Source organism: Vidua chalybeata, chromosome 1 (assembly GCF_026979565.1).
Source record: "Vidua chalybeata isolate OUT-0048 chromosome 1, bVidCha1 merged haplotype, whole genome shotgun sequence".
Lineage (NCBI taxonomy): Eukaryota > Metazoa > Chordata > Aves > Passeriformes > Viduidae > Vidua > Vidua chalybeata.
Window position 1 is genome coordinate 56,698,513 of NC_071530.1, and position 19,646 is coordinate 56,718,158.

General features: G+C 40.3%; 2 protein-coding genes and 1 long non-coding RNA gene across 6 annotated transcripts in view; 1 reads left to right on the top strand and 2 right to left on the bottom strand.

Moving 5' to 3' along the window:
* Positions 1 to 11,011, bottom strand: part of NFX1 (nuclear transcription factor, X-box binding 1) — a 98,185-nt gene extending 87,174 nt beyond the window's left edge. For all 3 annotated transcript variants that reach the window (XR_008435207.1, XM_053967502.1, XM_053967489.1), the window contains exon 1: positions 10,916 to 11,011. Coding sequence is in view for 2 of the 3 variants with exons in the window: in XM_053967502.1 (XP_053823477.1) it covers positions 10,916 to 10,940 (25 nt within the window). In the remaining variant the exon portion in view is untranslated. The remainder of the gene's footprint in view (positions 1 to 10,915) is intronic.
* LOC128801551 (uncharacterized) lies at positions 9,613 to 10,561 on the bottom strand. Its single transcript, XR_008435210.1, has 2 exons — positions 10,295 to 10,561; positions 9,613 to 9,831 (listed from the first exon to the last, which is right to left on the bottom strand). It is a non-coding gene; the product is annotated as an uncharacterized LOC128801551 (long non-coding RNA).
* An 86-nt stretch (positions 11,012 to 11,097) lies between the features above and the next one.
* ICE1 (interactor of little elongation complex ELL subunit 1) overlaps positions 11,098 to 19,646 on the top strand; it is a 72,502-nt gene continuing 63,953 nt past the window's right edge. For both annotated transcript variants that reach the window (XR_008435268.1, XM_053967996.1), the window contains exon 1: positions 11,098 to 12,065. Coding sequence is in view for 1 of the 2 variants with exons in the window: in XM_053967996.1 (XP_053823971.1) it covers positions 12,006 to 12,065 (60 nt within the window). In the remaining variant the exon portion in view is untranslated. The remainder of the gene's footprint in view (positions 12,066 to 19,646) is intronic.

The window sequence follows — 19,646 nt, forward strand, 5'->3', positions numbered from 1 at the left end:
AAACTAGTGTCCGGAAACTAGAATTGAATCATACAGTGCTTTGTAGAAGCCTTCTTGTCTTGTCATCTTTACAGGACTGTCATTACCCAGAATTAAGAATGTAAAAAAAAAAGATGAAAGAAAACTTTCTGAAGCAGTACAAGACAAGCAAGTGTGAAAATCAGTGTTTAACATCTAAAGTTTTTCCTAGCATGTTTACATAAATATAAGAACCTGAAAAAAAGAGGTCCTTTAAATACAATGTCTACATCTGAGATTTGAATATTATACAAAACTTTGAATATCAATTAAAAGTAGCAGTAGTAAATACTTGCATCAACTCTGATTATACTGTTCTAGAGATAGACATATTAAACGGCACAGGGCAGCTGTGCAAAATTATTTTTCTGAGGCCATCAACATGAACCATGCTTCTACTTCAGCAGTCTTCTGTAATTTCTATATCTCGAGATAAAAGAAAGAGAAATCCTATGTCACTCAGTTTCCTGTAACATTGTGCCAGCAGTGTCTGCCTGCAACAGAATTTTATTAGGTGAGTATCAATGAATTCAATTGGCTGTGGCAGATAGGTTAAATTTTACACAGTAATGTAAAAAAAAAAAAGTTAATAAAATCTCATGGAGATCTCATGGATCTCATTTTACCAGTTGGGTAGGTTACCTCATATGGTAGGACAGAGTGCAGTTTATTCCTGGTTCATAACAATTAAAAGAGATAATCAAACACTTAGGCCATGACTTAAGCCAAAAGACTCTCCAAAAGGCTAATGTAATTTAGGTTCCTGAACTACCTAATGCTTTTTCAATAAAGATAGTGGAAATTAACATTTTGAAGAGAAGAATAAACCAGAACATTTCAAGCCACTAACATGCTTTTTTTTTTTTTTTTTCCCAGCAAAATTAATTTGCTTTCAAATGAAAAAAGGTTTTTTCAAAAGCTCTAGGAATGGTCACAGCGGCACAGTTGGCGGCCAAAGGAAGAAACTGTATCATACGACTTTGTGGAAGTGAAGCATTAACCTTAATAAAACATAAGAATTTAAAATTACATTTCAGGATGTTTTAACCACATTGCCTAATTCATACTTTACTTTTTAAAGAGCAGTAGAAATTACTTTGGGGATTTTTGTCTTTGCAAAAACTATATTATATATTATTTACACAATATATATAATTTAATATTATCTATATTTACTATATCCATATATATTAACATTACAATGTTACATTACAAGATAGTATATGTTATTAATATAGTATATTATATAGTATTATATGCCACCCTATACAGTATTATATCTAGTATCTAGTTTATTCTATTATATCTAGTATCTAGTTTATTATTAAATATCTAGTATCTAGTTTATTATATATAAACTAGATACAAATGGCAAATACAAATAGTTTGGGGTTTTTCAAGCTGAAATACTAACTTGATTTTGAGACAATAGAATGAAAAAAACAGACAGAAGTCTGGTCTTCAAAACAGCTCAAGACTGAATTAAGAATCAGCGAAAAAGCAAAATTAGCTCAGGCAAAAAAAGAAGTAGAAACACAGAGGCTGATCTTTTCTTCCCAGTACCTAGTGCCAGCACATGTGGGAATAGTTCAAAGCTGTGACCCCCCCAGAGGGAAAAGGAGGGGCAGGGAGGTATTCAGACACGACATGAGGGGAATTTCTTTGCCAAGAGTATGGTCATGTTATGAATGAGGTCCCATATGTCTAATTGTATGTATCACAAACTTAAAATTTAGCAGCCCTTTTAACTGAGATAAAATAATACAATCAAATATAATCAGTAGTTACAAAAAGAAATTTGGCAGTGGTTCGGATAAAGCATAAGCAAAAACCAATTGATCAGGGTATGTGGAGGGCTTCCCATCCTGCCTCACGTACAAAAGGCAAAAGGATCCAAACACAACTTATATACTGTGTGCTAATACATATTCATTAATAGTTTCCCATAAATCTCCTCCTATTTCCGATTCTTGAATTCTACATCATTCTACTGCACAGCACATGCTCCCACTGCTGCTATGGGGTCTTCTGATCTCTTTGGGGGTGTTCTTGGAGGAAGGCCAAAGGTGTTCCTCACATGTCCTCTGAATAACCTGGCAGGTGGTGCATGAGCATGAAGCTTGGTGTTAAATTAGTAAGCACTATGTTCCAATTAAACCTTATTTATTTAATAGATAAGACCACTATTTTAGACTCCCTGTCTGGAATGGTCCCAACTTTATTCATAGTCAAAGTCAATCTTGCTCTGGGAGTTTGTCAGAGTCCAGAATATCCCTTTGGCTGCTCTGGATGCCTCGAGACCCTGGCAGGGGGCTCAGGGATCTTGGCAACAAGTCAAAAACACCTGTGGATTCGATTTTAGCCCATGGGAGAAGTTGCCAACCTTATATGAGGAATTACAAGCCAAAAGGGATCGAGTAGTGTAATAAGGGAATTGGTACAGGGTGAAAAAAGTAGAATTTTGGGGTTTTTAGAATGTACTTCAGTAATACAAGATGGAGAAATCTGGGCATGCCCTAGCCTTTTCTTCCTTCTTCTTGTCCTCCATGTCTCAGTGTGATAGTGACACCTTTCTATTGGTCTAGGATAGGGACACATTGTCCAACATAGATTTCCTGTATTGGTATAAGAACTGTAAACATGGTACACGTAATTTTGGGTATATGTGGGAGACGCCCACAGACTGTCATGGCTTCTGTACTAGCCGGACCTCGGCAGGTCACAGAGAAAATCTTTTAGATAAGAAGAAATAAACAACCTTGAAAACTCAGCTTCACACCTTCAAGACCTCTTCTTTGGCTGCCAGGCTAGGAAAAAAGGACTTTCACACTGTTGGGGTCTTAACTTCAGTTCGTGCCAATTTTGGTTTGGGAGTCAGTTTCTGACTTCTGCCAATTATGTGTTGGTAGTTTTTCCTCCTTGAGGCCATTTCTACTTTTGGATACTCTGCTTATTCCAACATTACATTCTATATCCGGTTTCTCACAAGAATAATCTGTAAGGAAACCCTCCTGCTCTTTAATACTGATCACATATATTTTTTCTTATTATTTTCCCAAATTATTGATATAATTACAATTTTATTAGCACAAATCACATCCATTTATCACAGTCAAAACGTTTAACAGGCTTTCCAGAAGGGTAGTTAATACCCCCTGTCTGCCAGTGTCCAACAGGCAACTGGACAACACTCTCAATATGCTTCAACTTTTGGTCAGCCCTGAAGTGGTCAGGTCTGCATTCAATGACCATTGTAGGTCCCTTTCAGCTGAACTATTCTATCATTAGGACTGCAGACCTTAGTAGGTACCAACATTAGGCTTATACATATGAAAGAATCTGGACTGAAAGCATCTTCCCTAGAAACATTCTATTTTTCTCAGCATATGTAACCTGTGCAAAGAATTGCAAATGTAAAGTTGTCCATTTTATTTTATACAGCTACGCTTACTTCCAGTTTTCCCAGTGTTAAGCCAGTTTCTTTCCTATCACTAATAAAGAGCAATACATTTGTAAACTATTCACTATAATGTTAACGGCAGTCACTCATTATAGACTACTGAAGTTTCACACATTTTGATCTGAAAACAGAATGCAATCCTATAATTACATGCCAACCTTATTTGAAACAATCTATTTTATTAGCTGTTTTAAGTTTTCTTTTGTATACTCTAAAATTTAAAGTCTGATGGATAGCTAATGTTTAATAAAAACAGATTTTGCAAAACCCACATAGCTTGCCTCTAAAAAGCATATTCTATTTTTAAAGACCACTGTTTCTTTGGTTATGAGATGTGGTATGTAAAATGAATGAAGGAATTACAGTCAGATTGACCTTTGAGCATGGCCTCCAAGAAGTCTAACCAGGATTTGAAATGCAACTGTGGAAGTAATATTTTGAAAGCACTTTTCAAATAATCTATTAAGTCTGCAGAAAAAAATGACAAACTGGGATTCAGATATTTAAAAGTATGAATATGAATAATTCATTAGAACTTTTTACATCAATAAGATTCCTACTCTTGCTGTCAGCTTCTACATAATGAAGAAAATTCCAGAGTGGTAATTTCTACTAAAACTGATTTCTGTCTGCCAAGACAAGAAACTGCAAAATAAATGTACAAGTGTAATAATAAGTAGCTAACACTGGCTGAAATTGTCTCTGACATGCTTACACATACATACACAAAAATTCATAGTAAAAGGGATGCCCCAAAGGTAAAGTCCAGCCTGTATTTCTATAAAATAAACACAGAATATCATAGTACCTTTAGAAAAAACTTCTATATTGTCTCACCTCTAAGCCTGAAAATATCATGGAACAGATCCTCCTAGGAGTTACGCTAAGGCACATGAAGGAAGGGAGGTGATCTGGGACAGCCAGCACAGCTTCACCAAGGACAAGTCCCACCTGACCAACATAGTGGCTTTCTATGATGGAGTGACTGCATAAGTGGACAAGGGAAGGGCTGCAGATATTATTTATCTGGACTTATGTAAAGACTGTGATATGGTCTCCCACAACATCCTGCTCTCTCAATCAGAGAGATGAGTCTACTATTAGGCAGTTAAAAAAATGGCTGCAAAGTAACATCCAGAGAGTAGTGGCCAATATCTCAGAGTCCTGATGGACATCAGTGATAAGTGATGTCCCTCAGGGGTCTGTATTGCAACCACTGTTGTTTAATACCTTCATTAATTATACAGTCAAAGAGATACATTGTACCCTCAGCAAATTTGCAGATGCCATCAAGCTGAGTGGTGCAATTGACACAGCTTAAGAATGGAATGCCATCCTGAAAGACCTGGACAAGCTCAAGAAGTGGGCCCACAGGAATCTCATGAGGTTAAACAAGACCAAGGGCAAAGTGCTGCACCTGGGTCAGGGCAACCCCCAGTATCAAGAATGGCTAGGGGATTGTCCAAGACTGAGCACCAAGATGTTTCCTATTACCATCCGAGTAGCAGTTGCATCTGGACAGTTTTCCTTATCTCCTGTTAATGGGCCCATCAATGTCTTGCCACATGACTCAGAGATAACACTCTCCAGGAGCCAGTTCTGTTTAACAGGTGATTAAGAACACACCTTGTGACTCAAAATAACATCAGCCCATTATGAGATGCTCCGCCCAGGGAGAGAAGCTAGGCATTCCCACCTGGATAAATCCAGGGATTTCTAGACAGAAAAGCAGCCTTTCCACAGGTTTCTGAGAAGATACAGCAAACCACATCTGCCACTCCAATTTGGACTGCTTACCAGCACGCTGGCCAAAGGGGTGTCAGGTTGTATTCTGACTTTGTCAGTGGTCTTCCTTTTGTATCATTAAATGTACTTTTGTCTTCTTTTTTCTTTTCCTAATAAATTGTATTTCTGACTTGGAGTCTCTCACTGGTTTTGCTTTCAAACCAGAACAGGGATGAAGAGATCAAGAACAGCCCTGCTGAGAAGACTTGGTGAGTAAGAGGCAGACATGACCTGACAGCCCATGTGCTCACAGCCCAGAAGACCAACTGCACCCTGGGCCACATCAAAAGAAGTGTGGCCAGCAGGTCAAAAAAGTTGATTCATCCCCTCTACTCTGCTTTAAGTACTCCACACCTGGAGTGCTGCATCTAGCTATGGGGTCCCCAGCACATGAAGGACATCAACTTGTTGAATTGAAGCAAGTCTGGAGTAGGCCACCAAGATGGCTGGAAGGACGGAGCATATCTCCTGTGAGGAAAGGCTAAGAGAATTGGATTTGTTCAACCTGGAGAAGAGGCTCCAAGGTGACCTAACTGTGACTTTCCAGTACCTGAAGGGAGCCCACAAAAACAAAAAATGGACAGAGACTTTTTACAAAGGCATGTAGGGACAGGACAAGGGGGTCTGGCTTCAAACAGGAAGAAGAGAGATTTAGGTTAGATATAAAGAAGAAGATCTTTACTGTGACAGTAGTAAGGCACTGGAACAGGTTGCCCAAAGCAGTGGTCCCATCCTTGGAAGTGTTCAAGGCCACACTAGATGGGGCTCTGAATAAGCAGGTCTTGTGGAAGATGTCCCTGCCCATCACAGGGGGGTTGAAACTAAGTGACTTTTAAGGTCCCTTCTAGCCCAAGCCAGTCCATGATTCTATGATTTTAACATCCCTAGGAACTTTGGTTAGAATTAGAATGAAGCATATGAAAGCAATATGGCTTCATGCCTGTTCTACCATAGCATTAAACCCCTTCAGCATTAACTGCTGACAAAGCCAGAATGCCCTGGCAAAGAGGTAGTCTTTGTGAACTATCTTTCAGAAAAATAATTTGATAAGGATACATTAAAAAATATGAGGCAAATTAATAAGTACTCATCTCATTTTAATAAGTACAAGCTCATCTTCAAAAACAGAGCTTATACTTGGAAACAGTACAGCCTACAGCTTAGGTACTTTTTTATGAATACATGACATTTGAAGGTGCAACTTAATGACATTATGCCTAAGTTGTAATTTTAGAACAGTTTCACAGTTTCAGAAAGCTATATTCAGTTAGATTTTTAAGAACCATTACACAATTTACTTTAATTAATATGAAGTTGATAATTAAAAACAAGTATAAGAGAGAAAAAATATATTGACAAAATTAATTTTAAAAAATATAACAGTCCACAGAACAGCCCCTTAGGCATCAGACTTAACACTTCTTTATTCTTAAATTAATACAGCTTTAATTCCTAGACAGGAAGAACTGATTTCCTTCTGAATTTTCCTATCAGTATAAAACTGGAATGAAACAAAAAATACTGATTATTACCATTCTTTCCAAATAGACTTCAGACATCTTTTAACTGACTACGTTTAATGAGATACCCATAAATTCAGCCAAAAATAGTGTCTTGCACTCTGTGCAAAAAGAGTTTCTTTAGTACTGTGTGTTTGGCTCCACAATGCAAAAAGGATATAAAAATATTAGGTGTCCAAAGGAGGACAACAAAGATGGTAAAAGGACTAAATTACATGAGCAGCTGAAAATACTAGCTTTGTTGAGCTTGAGGAGACTGAGGAGTGACCTTATTGCTGTCTACAGTTTTCTCATGAGAGGAAGTGGAGAAGCAGCTGCTGCTTTCTTCTCCCCAGTGGCCAGTGATAGGAAGCGAAGGAAAGCTTAAAGCCTGGTCACAGAGAGGTCAGATTGGAGAGTATCAGGAAAAACTTCAATTAAAAGGGTGGTCAAATATTGGAAAAAGCTTTATAGGAAATTGGTCATGACCCCAAGCTTTTTAGTATTCAAGAACTGTTTTAATAATGTGCTTAGATATCTCATTTAATTTTTAGGCTGTCCTGAGTGATATCAAGTATTTGACTCAATGACTCTTGTGAGTCCCTTTCCACTCAGAATATTCTATGAATATTTGTTCCATTTATATACTGTCTCTCGCTTATAAGACAATGCTAATTTTTCAGGATGGATGCCTTCATTTTTAAAGCAATTCAAATAATCTATTATTTCACCTAAAGATAGATGACGGTAGAATCTGCACACAGCAATCTATTTGTGTCAACATTACATATATCCAGACAAGAGATGATTTATCTGCACACGAAGCGCAACTTACACAGAAGACACTCCCTGCAGCTCTTAAAATGCCTGTATTAAACAGTCCAACAACCACCCTAAAAAACAGAAGGAAAAAAACCCACAAACAACAAAAACAATAAACAAACAAAAAATGAATGGTCCATTATGGAAATCTGAGGCTTTCCCCATAGCACTGGAAGCTTTAAACCAACTACCAAGTTTACATTTTCTGTCTTCTCTGATCAGTTTATACATTCACCTACAGCATCTTATCATTTTTAAGATGACAAAGATTTACAAAATGTTGAATTTCTTCCTAAACATGAATTACATTATTTCAGGCTTAACAACTCAAGCAGTGCAACCCATTTCCAGGTGAAACAATCTGCATGCCCTAAACTCATTGTTTATTTCAACTGTATTAGCTCATGTCATAAAAGATATGCTCCCTTCCTACAACACTTGCCAGAAATTACTAGAAAATAACATGCAAAACCAGCCTAACCATAGAAATACAGAATGGCTCATTTTGAGACTTCTATAGATCATCTAGTCCAAAAATCCTGCCCAAAAGGGGTCAGTTGCCCATAACTGTGACCAGCTGGATTTTGAGTATCTCCAAGGACAGAGAGGCCATGACCTCTCTCAGCAACCCATTCCAGTGTTATTACCATACTCACAGTAAGAAGGCTTTTCCTTGTGTTCAGCTGGAATTTTGTATGCTTTGTATCTGTGGCCCCTTGTCCTTTAATTTAATATCACTAAGAAGAACCTGGTTCCATATTCTTTAGTCCCACCCTTTCAGTATTTGTACACAGCACTGACATCTGGGACTTCTTATAAGTAAACATATTCAGCTCTATTTCTCCTCATGTAAGGGATGCTCCAATTCCTTAATCATTTTCATGGCCCTTTGCTGGACTCAGTCCAGTATGTATATGTCCTCCTTGTACACATGGAGCCCAGAACTGGACACAGTGCTCCAGAGGCAGCCTAATCTCACCTTTTCCGCAAAGCTATTTTCCAGCTAGCTAGTTCCCTGTGTATATTGGTGCAGTGTGGTGTTATTGTCTTTTTTAATATTGTCATTTCATGTCCAATTCAGTGCATCCACACTTTAAATGGAACATTAAAGATTTAGCCAGCCCATTTCAAGATGACATGCAAGAGAATTTGAAAGTAGGATTTTGTTGTAAGTAGTTTCATCACCCTAACAAAAGGACCTACTATGGAATGGATTTTGCATATGGAAAACAAATACATTTTAAGTTTTCACTTTCTTCTTCCCCCTTACAGTGGGCAGTGTTTTATAGCAATTCCCTGATTATCTTCAGCTTAATGATGCATTTTACCAGGTATAACACCCAACTATCATTGTGATGGCAAAAAACCAAAACTACATTCAACAGCAATTTAAAAAATCCATTAACAACTATTAAATACAATACATTTATCCCTTCTAGGTGCACAGGGACTGAAACTAGAAAGATGCATCAATGTGAACAATTATTATACAATTGCCTTGCTGCTTATATTTTTCCTCTTTGTCTTTTATAATAATTTCCTGGGTCTCAATAATTCTTCACTATTGACAAAATATCCTGGATTAGCAGCACATCTGTAGTGACCCAAAACTGTCACTCTTCAACCCCCTGTTCTACTCTAAGAGCAGAAACATCTTTCAATTTTAAGCTTTCAAAATCAGATACTTGCTCCATCCATGAAGCTGCAGTGCAAAACCCAGTTTTCCATGCTAATACTGCACATGTACAACTCAAAACTTACCTATGGGATTTTTCTTGAGAGCAGAAAAAATGACCCAACTCCATAACTTAATCTTAAGTAACAATATCTGTGTTGTTTTGTTATGCCTTATTATAAGACAAGTGTAAAAATGGCGCCCCATCCAGACTTTACTGCTTTACAATAAAGCAATTTTTAGCCCAGTATATCTAAGAATCTTTATTCCAATACATATATACTATACAAAAAGATTTCACAATTAGAGTTGACCCACAGCCTGACAGCATAAAATATAAACAGACAAGAAGAAATTTGACTGCATCAGCTTTACTGAAGCTATGTCTCTGTTCTCTGTATCATGTCCCAGGCCATTTCACTTCTGACAAGGTAGTCAGTGGACCCATTCTCACACCACCATAAAATGAACTCCTGTAACTTCTCCATCATGATAGCCAGGCTGCCAAGAACAGGGGATGCTATTAAGGACATTGGCTGTAGATAATCTTCATCTGAATTAACATCAGGATGCTGCAAAATAGAGAATTATGCTTTCTTCTTCACCCAAAACACAAAAGTACAGGATTTCCCCTGACAGAAATCCAACAACTATGAACAATGAAATCAGTCAGTTCATCAATTGACCTCAATGTGACATTGATTAACAGAGAAGGTCTACTGAACTATAGTAAAATTAAGCGATATGATGAAAAAACTAAATGTCATTGATTACTCTCAGCAACAGTGTTATTTCTGGATACTTGTGACAAAATTACGTAAGAGTTCTTCTATTGTTAAGTACCCGGAATACAGGACAAATAATTAAATGCAAGGCTGAAATATCGATCTTGAAAGGTTTCATCCCCACTCCTCAGCAACCTCAACCAATAAAACTAAAGTTAATCTGAACCTGCATCATACAAGCACGCACCGCAAAACAAAAGAAAAACTGTTTTCTTGCATGTTGCACTCAATCCCGGTCCATGCCGCGTACCTAAGACGCTCTCCATCCGTGAGGCCCTGCCTAAGCATTCCTCAGAACAGGTAGCACCTGCTCTAAGCAGTAACCTCCTGCATGTCCAAGACTTCTACTCAGAGATCCCTCTGAGACCCCTCAAAAAGACGCGGCTTTACAGCAGCTCGTGGGCCGAAGACGTTATCACTGTCACCGCTCTGCGCCGGCTGCCTGAAACTTGGGTTTCAAGGACATAGGTGGGCAGAGAGCAAACACGTTTTCCCGTAACTAAACTCTTCTGTATGTATTTTCTCTGGTGTTACCAGAGACGTTAGATTCGTTTGTGCCATACCAGGAACAAGCACGTTCCTGCTCGGGCAAAGTTCTTCCTACAGGGCCCTGCGGCAGAGGCAAGCCCGGCCATTTTAGGCGCCAAAGGCACCGCCAAGTCCAGCCGGGCAGGGACGGGGCAGCAGCAACAGGTGGTGCCGCAGCCCGCACCCTTCGACAAGCCAGCGTCCGATGGTGACCGCCTCGGCGCGACTTTCTACCCGCTAGTATCGCTGGAGAGTGATGACTACTCCTCCCCTTCACTGCACCCACCCAATCCTGCGGTCCCTCTCCTCAGTCCCCCTGCCCCAGAGCGGCAGCCACGCTCACCTGACCCGGGCCGCGCCTCCGCCATGCCAGCATCAGCCCCCACTCCGCGGTCCGCCGTCCCAGCTGCTGCGCACGCGCACAGCCTGTGCACGCGCCACCAATTGAGCCTTATCTCTCTGCACGCAGCCGCACCGCAGTGGCGAGCGTGAGAGCGGAACCAAGCATGAGGTTGGGGAGGCGGAGCCGGGGGCTGAGCGCAAGCAGGGTGTTGAGTTACGTAGTGTTGTGTCTCCCGTAGTGCTGCTTCTCCTGTCCCCGGAAAGAGCTGGAAATCGGAAACTTTGATACTGCAAAGGAAAAGGAAGAAAGGAAGACAAACAGCAAAAAAGAAATGCTACCTCTGGCAATAAGTTGAACTTTTGTTTGGCAATCGGCTTGTCTCCAGCATTTCAGAGCCCGGCTGAGCGGGCCAAGAACAGGAGGGTGGGTACAGAACAGCTCGGCCCTCTGTCTCCATGTATAAAAGAGGTGCTTTCTCTAGGCACAAGACAGAAAGTAGGGATCTGTTACCAGGCTGTCTTGAAGGAGGTAGCAGAGACATAAAAAAAGTCCACACAAGGATTCCCATACTACAGCTGGTGCTGCAGACAAATTGTATGCTCCAGCTACAAACACTCCATAGAACTGCATGATTCGTCATACTGCGGGTTTCAGCACCAGTAACCATTTTATGATTCACACCTTCCTGCAGAGGTTTGCAGTGCCATGGTTACAGTACATCTAGTGAGCAGCTCAGAGGCCTTACAGAGCTGCTGATTTTTATAGAGACTGCAGAGAAAATTCATAGTTCTGTAACATCAACAACGCTGAAGAACGACATCTCAGGAGTACTGCTGCTCACAGACTGTCTGCATTTTAACCTCCACACCCCATCCTTCTAGTGAAATTCTCTGTTCAAAATTCCACTAGCTGCAAAATGCTACTGTTCATTGTGGGCAAAGTTCATGGCTTCAAAGATTTAAATGAACTTGCAGGTTATTGCAGAAACACTAGCTACTGAAATGCCTCCCAGACTCATGCCATTGCTGCAAAGGAAGCTTGCAAACCAGTATAGTAATGAAGATGCTACATTATTTGCCATGTATTTTGAATGTATATGAACTACTTTGCTGTATGTAAATACGATGATCGTCTAAGGCTGCAAAGAAAGGTATGTGTCAGTAACATCCTTTCAGGGATGGTGTGTGGTTTTCCTGCTGCTGTCAAGAAGCTTGCATTAGTCCTCTAGTTCCCATGGACTTCCCTTTCACTGCTGTAAAGATGTGACCATAATATTCATATAGAACTACTACAAAATTTCAACACTGCTTTTCATGAATACCACAACACTTCAGTATGCACACTCTTTTTTTTGTTAACACCAAGAAACCAGTCACTACCCAGAAAGCACTAAGGAAATTTTCCTGTATGTTCTGCTGCATAATTGCTAATGGTTAGGTCTGTACAGGTTTTTCTTTGTTCCCCATTTTCCCTTTTTATCTAAACAGTTCTGCTTTTTTTTCTCCCCTTTCCTGTCTTAAATTTGCATTGCGTCAATTTCAGCCATTCCTGATAGCCTAACTTGAATGCCCAGCATTTCTCTATAGGCATCTGCTTTTATTTTCTTCTTTAGTTTGGCCAAAATAGCCTTTTTATCTTTTCCTCATAATTTCGTCTTTTCACTTCAGGGATAATGGAAAGATTCTCCCCACTGTATCATACACCCTTTCAAGGTGAGAGGGGGAGATGAGGCAGGGAAGCCCTAGCCTAGGTCTGTGTCAGCATGCATGCCAAGGAGGACAAATCTCTAATAGAAACACATTCACTTCTGAACAGTCATCATGGTATAGTCATTTCTAAAAATCTATTTTCATTTAGTCATTTAGTCATCAGCCTGTAGTAATTTCTAAAAACCAGCTCATGGTAGGGTCAATGACTACTCAGGAAGACAGCAAGGTTGTCATGATGTGGAGATTCTGGTGAGGAAGATGAAATGGACTACAGCAAATAAACTAAAAGTCTAGATGTTCAACATAAGTCTCCTGCATACACACTGTACCCTTTTGTGCGAAGTATTTCCTGGAGTTCCTGATTTTTAAAGAAGCTGTTCCTAGGTATTTCCAAATGCCATTGGGGTTACAATCCCTGCAGCCAGGAGCAGTAGTTTAATGCAGTACTGTGTACACCTCCAGAAGGCAAGGGAGGAGTTATAAGATGCTGCAGGCACAGTCAATTGCAGCACACTGTGATGCTCTCTCTCTTTTGTTCTTTCCTTCTTTACATAAAGCCCTTATGGACAAGCTGGAAGAAAAAAAAAAAAAAAAAAAAAAGTCATCCACCAATATGTCAATATGTGCTTTCATTAAAAAAAAATGCTTGTTGCTGGGGACAGCTTTTTAGAAGCATCCTTCCAAAAGCTAAGTTTGGGCATAACATTGAAAATAGAATCCAAACTTGTGACAGATAAAAAGTAAACCACACCATGAGACAGTCTAAAAGAATTTGAGGAATAGCTTGCATAAGGAATAAAATCTAATCTTATAATAAATCCCCTTTCAACCACTTCATGTGCTGGCTGTCTGCCCAGCAGTACCAGGAAAATTGAAAGAAATGTAAAAGAGCATACAAATAAAATAACAGAAAATCTAAATTAATTTGTTACATCTGTGTTCACTACAGATGAACAGAATCTCACATCCAGAGATGGATGAGATTCCCAAGCCAGCTCTCCTTTTTTATGAGGGGACTCAGTAGGGGAAATGTCTTGAAAGATTCCATATGTAACATACAGGTTATGGAACATATAGGCAAAATTAATAATAATAAATTACAAGGACCAGATAATATATAACCAGCAATTCTGAAAGAATTCAAGAGTGAACTACAAACTGTCCTGAAAAACCTCTAGTACAAAACTGATTTGGTAGCAGAATCTGCTACAGCTGACTCTTGAAAGCTGATTTTAAAAGAATGCTGTAAGAAATCTAGAAAGGTACAGTCCTGATGTCCATAGCAGACAATTTAGTGGAAATTGTAAAGTAGATTAGAATTGGTGAGCATATTCATAAAGATGCTGTAATAGGGATGAGTCATAAGGGCTTTTGTAAAGGGAAGAACTGCCTCACAATCTCACAGTCCTACTGAAATACTTGTTAGTCCCTCATGGCTAAGGGAGATAGATCCTGGAATACTGACCATGGATTTCTGGAGGGAATTTGGAGAGGTCACTCATCAAAAGCTCTTAAAAGTTACAATGCCAAGAAATAAATAATTGCAGGTGTAAATAACTAAATGAAAGATAGCAAGTAAGACAGTCAATAGTCCTTTTTCACAAGAAAAGGAAGTCATCAATAGAGTCCCACAAGGAAGGGTTTTGGAACCTGATCTGTGCAACATATTTCTCAAGGTTCTGGAAATGGCACTGTCAGAGTCTGCTGATAGTGCAGTGTTATTTAGGGAAATATAGGCAATGGCAGGTTGAGAAGAACTACAAGCAGAAGAGTCTTTGAGTGCTGAGTATATATGCAAAAAGATGGAATTTAGGGAAGGTCATTGTAAAGTGGGCATGTGGGAAGAAACCATCCCACCTTCACATTTAAAAGGAAGAGCCCTGAGCTGTTACAAGACAGGTAGTTGTATGAAAATGTCTTACCTATGCTCAGTAGTGTGAAAAAAAAGCAAATCAAATTATTAAACTTTGCTAAGAAAGTAGTAAAGAATAAGTAGAGATAACACCAAGACAGTGTATAAACTGGTAAGTATTATACACAAACCTGGGTCCTCCTTCCCAGAGGACAATGGAATGGGGAAAGAACTTTGAGAGGTGACATAGAATTAAATATCATTTAGAGTCCTGTCCAGGAAGCAGTGACAGAGAGTAAAATATAAAAATAAAAGAAGTTAAACTGCACTTAAACTACCAAAAAAGTTTGAAGCTGAAAACCATAATGGTAGGGTAGTAGTAACAGAATGGCCAGTTTGGTTTGAGACGTCTGAGTGTCAGTAAAAAGACAGTGGCCCAGATGGGAGTCTCAGACATGAATTTTCAGATGTTGAAATTCTGTACCCACTTCTGATTTCTGAGGTGCATCACACAAGCTGATCCTGCCTTTGCTGCTGGTGTCCTATCTGCTAACTGTGGTTTTTGTGCTTATGGAAGACAAGTTCTGAAGTCCCTCCATAGCCCTTTTACCCAGACAAAAATAGGTGTCCTGCAGCAACTGTCCCTTCTACACACTGCTGAGAAACCAGACCAGTCCCACATGGCTCCAAATAGCTCGCACCTTGGTTTGAAGACTTCAGCAAGCAGCAGCCCTGCTGTCCAAGGAGGAAGAAATAAGCAGGTTCCCCCATGGGCCTGAATAGGTGATGAAAGCTGTCTGGTTTGTGTTAAGAAAACTCCCCACTCTTCCCATTTATGAAACTCTCTGGTAGTCACAATCCCAATGGCAGAGACCTTAACTCCTAGGACTGAAGTCCCTTTACAGCGAGTGGCTCCAGTGAGCTGAAGGTGGCCCCACTTGATAGACCCCACTCACATGCAATCAGACCTGGTTTCCTTCCAAGTTTGACCTCAGGTTTTACATAACAGAGTCTCAGATGTTGAGTTCCAAAAAGCAATTTATTCACAGCACAGTAACACATAAACATGTTATCCAAAAGGTCAGCATTTCATAGCCTCTTGTCTCAGGCTCCTCCACAACTTGTAAAAGTTGTAAAGCTGGTATGTTTATTTCAGCACTGGACACATGTGGGGATCGTTCCTCCTAAAGGACATGCTTGCCCCTGAGAACTCCTGATCCTTTTTTATTCCCCCTCACTAGTACATACACATAGAGTTTCACAATAGGTTCATGCATATTCATTTTTCTGGTTTTGCGTTACAACTTGCAATTAGTCTTTGTACAGAGAACTCTCTGGTCACTTTGTCCGTCTCTTGCAGACTCAGCTTTGGCTTTTTGTCTTCGTTTCAAAGTTCAAGGGGCCTCTCTTATGTCATCAGCTTGGAAATTTGCATTCTTTTTCCTCAGCTGAGGCAGTTTTTACAAGCGCAGCACAGCTACCAGACTAAACAGCATATTTTACCTATGCTAGCAAGCTACTAATAAATCAAAGCGGCACATTTCACTTAAATCCAAATGAATTTCTGCCCTGGTAAATTTCCACTCTGTTTCATTCCCCCCTTTCCTAGAAAACAAGTAAATTCTTTTACTTAATGCAAATCCCTACAATAATAAGTGTCCCTTAATGCTTTACCATGTACATTTGATAAGGAGGTTAACACAGCTGTAGTATTCTCCAATTCCAAATTAGCAATATAAAAGATAACCCTAAACTTACTTCAATTAATATCAATAAAACTACAATGTGATGACACAATGTATTAAAGATCCCATTTGCAGTTGGTGACCATCTAAAGATTACATCCCACCAGTGATGATCTGCATTCTGTTTTATTCTTTGCAGAATTCTCATTATTTCTTTTGCATCATGATGGACAGTAATTAGGGTTTTCTCTCTGCTTTTTTGGATTTTCTTCAAGATCTCTAATAGGTCTTGGTGTTCAATTAATTGTTTTACCAATGTGAGGTCCATTCCAATAGGAGTAGGTGATAGTCTATGATACATTGTGTAATTGGTTTTAATCAGCTGGTGGGATATCACTGGGACCAAACACAAAAACCTGATAATCTTAACAAAATTACAAATACAAAAATTAGAATGATTTCTACTAGGCAAAATAAAATCGTTGTTAGCGATTTTTACAATATCACAAGCAGTTCTCAAGCATATACAACCTTTACCAGTATATACAAGCACAGTTTTCTGATCAGTGACTGGATGAATCTCAAAGTGGCAAATACTTTGTTCAGTGTCAAGACACACATCTTGAGCATTAATAGTATTGCTTTCACAAATGAATCCTAGTTGTTCCCTAGTAGCACAGAATTCTAAGTTTACTGTTTGCCACTTTTCATTCACCTTTCGCGCCCACACCCTATGTTCTCATGGGTAGAGCACTGTTTTTTCATTGTTTAATTCTAGTGTGATGATGAGATGGATAACAAACAGTGGCATTATGTATAGTAAGCACAAAGGCAGTGGCCACATTAGAAGCAGGATCATAGGTAAAATTTACCATAGTCCATCAGGATTGAAATTTTCTTTCAAAATCAATAGCATTATCCCAGACAATCTTTCAAAAATCACCTTCACCCCCTTCCTATATGATCAGAGCTGCTGTTGCCTGCATCCATAACTGTACTTGTATACAACTGAAAGGGAAAGACACATTTTCTTGAACTGTACTAAGTGCTTCTACTATTAACTTGTGGTCTTGGTCCCTGACCTTCTCCCACTTTGGCAGTACTTTTGAAATCTGCCACTAGCTAGTTCCTAATGCCAATAGAGATGACTGTAAGGTCTGTTTCAATTTTGCTAGACCACCTGCTGCAGTTGCCAGCTTGTTCATCAGTATTTCTGAATCAATTCCATTTAAAACTCCCAATCCTGTCCCTAATATCCCAGTTAGATTCCTTCTTATTCTTCTCCTGAGGTGTATTTCTCTTTGTAACCACGTTGTCCAGCCCTTAAAGGATGTCCTTAGGAAAGAGGAGCAGGCTGCTTGGATTTCTGAGATGTTAATTTGCATTAGCAATTCAACAGGTTTGAGACACAACTCTGGATTGACCAACAGTTGTTATTGACCCATATTCCTCAGTACATATGGGCCTATTTCATATACATTAGGTTCAAGTTTGGTTTGGGTCTGAGCTGCTTGAGTACTGCTGTGAGTTGTATGAGGTCTTGCCGTTGTAAAAGGTATAGCATCTATTTTAAATTTAAATGAGAGCCTGATAGCATCATGAGCCCAAAGACAAGTCACTTCTATAGGCTTTATTAATGTGAAATTACATTAACAATCTGATTTACTTGGGCTATCACAAACCTTCTGGTGCCAGTATACAGGAGAGGCTGAGACACTAATTTGATTTCGTCTCTCATGAGTAGTCCCATTTGTAGTTATGGCCCCTTGGGGGCTGCCTGGGTGCCCAGTCAGGCCGGGGATATCCTCGACTGACTGGTCCACGGGGAGGGGCCGATGGCTCGCAGATAGCTCCACCGGAATTGATGAGAGGGCACTCGAGCTGCTGTAATCCTTGAGGTTTTATTATCAGAAAGGCAGAGGACGAGGTAAAGGCAGAGAGAGCAAGGAGACAAACCCTCAAGGAGGGAGCAGGCTCCAAGAGCCTTGAGGGAAGGCGGGACTGGGTATATAAGAGGAAAGGAGTGGGAGTGGTTGGGGTGCAAATTGTCCAATGGGGAATGGATCAAGGGGAGGAGAAAGGATGGGGTGATGTACAAGAAACCAGTGAGGGCACGGGGAAGGAGTGGCTGTACCAGGTGAACCAATGGGGGTTACAGAGATGAAGAACTTTCTAGAATTGGGGAGTACATTAAACATTGATTGACAACAACAAGGGAGGGTATAACATGTGACTGACAGGTCCCTTTAGATTTCCGCTGCCTCCCAAGGGAGTGCAGGGGCCCCTCCCACATCTCCCCCTTTCTTATTAACTAAATAAACATTTCCTAAAGTTTTGGTGAGGGTTCTCTTGAAAATGGTTAGGGCTAACGAAATTACGAAAACGATAATTAAAATCCAAATGAGTCCTTTTAAAATCGGAACTGCCCACCCAGGAACACCCCATTGTGTGAACATTTTGTTCACCGCATCCACAGCCTGAGTTTCAGTCTTTAGATCTTGGACTTGCATTTGGATCCACTGGATGTTGGCCTGTATGGATGTGCTTTTGGATGATAAGTTGAAACAGCACATCCCTTCAAAGTCTTCGCAGCTATGGCCATGGGCGAGCAGCAGGATTTCAATGGCCGCTCTGTTTTGCAGGGTAGCGTGTCTGGTGGTCTCTTCGTCCGCCAACAGGTCTGATAATGCGGCGGACGTAGCGTTGGCATGCTTACTTAGCCAGCACCCTAGGTGAGAAATCTCACCGAGGGCCTTTGCTGCTGCATACCAGGGTAGGAAAATGGATGCAGCGACCCTCTTGCCTTTACTGCAGTCATAAATTTCCGAATCACAATTAGGGTCGAATTCTCCATAAGAGCGTTTCTGGCGGGCCAATTGACTCTCCTTTTTCCAGTTGAGAATTTGAGTTTTGTTGGGTGTCAGCGTTGTAAGCTTGCCAAGGCTACAGGGACCCCCTTTGATCTTAGAGGGGATCCCAGCCCACACCCTGTCCCCGCAGATCAGAAACACCACCCTGGGGAGCTCCTTGGGATATGGGTAGGAATTGGACCACACAGGGCTTGTATAATTGCACCACTCGTTGTATTTTTTATTGGTTGGTGAAATGTCTCTGATGATATTTTTAGGATTTGTCTGTGGAGCCTTACTATAAAACCAAATACAGAAGTGGGCTCTAGTGGACCCCAGTAGATCTAATTCCTGGGGTTCCTGTGACGCCTGTGGGAGGGTCCTTATCCACCCCATCCAGGAGTCCGCCGGGTTGGGTTTCATCCCTGCATATGGATAGTCCTTCTCGGACAGGGGGACTCCCACCAGACACGTAGATAATGGATTGTCTACACTGCCCATGGCCATGCAGAAGTGTTCTTGGCCGATGGATCTTGCCAGCGTGACCCAAATGTTCTCTTTGGGCTGTGGTACAATCCAGCTTCCTGCCGCTTGGAGCCATATGATGAAGATGATGATGGTTGCAGAAAGCTGGTT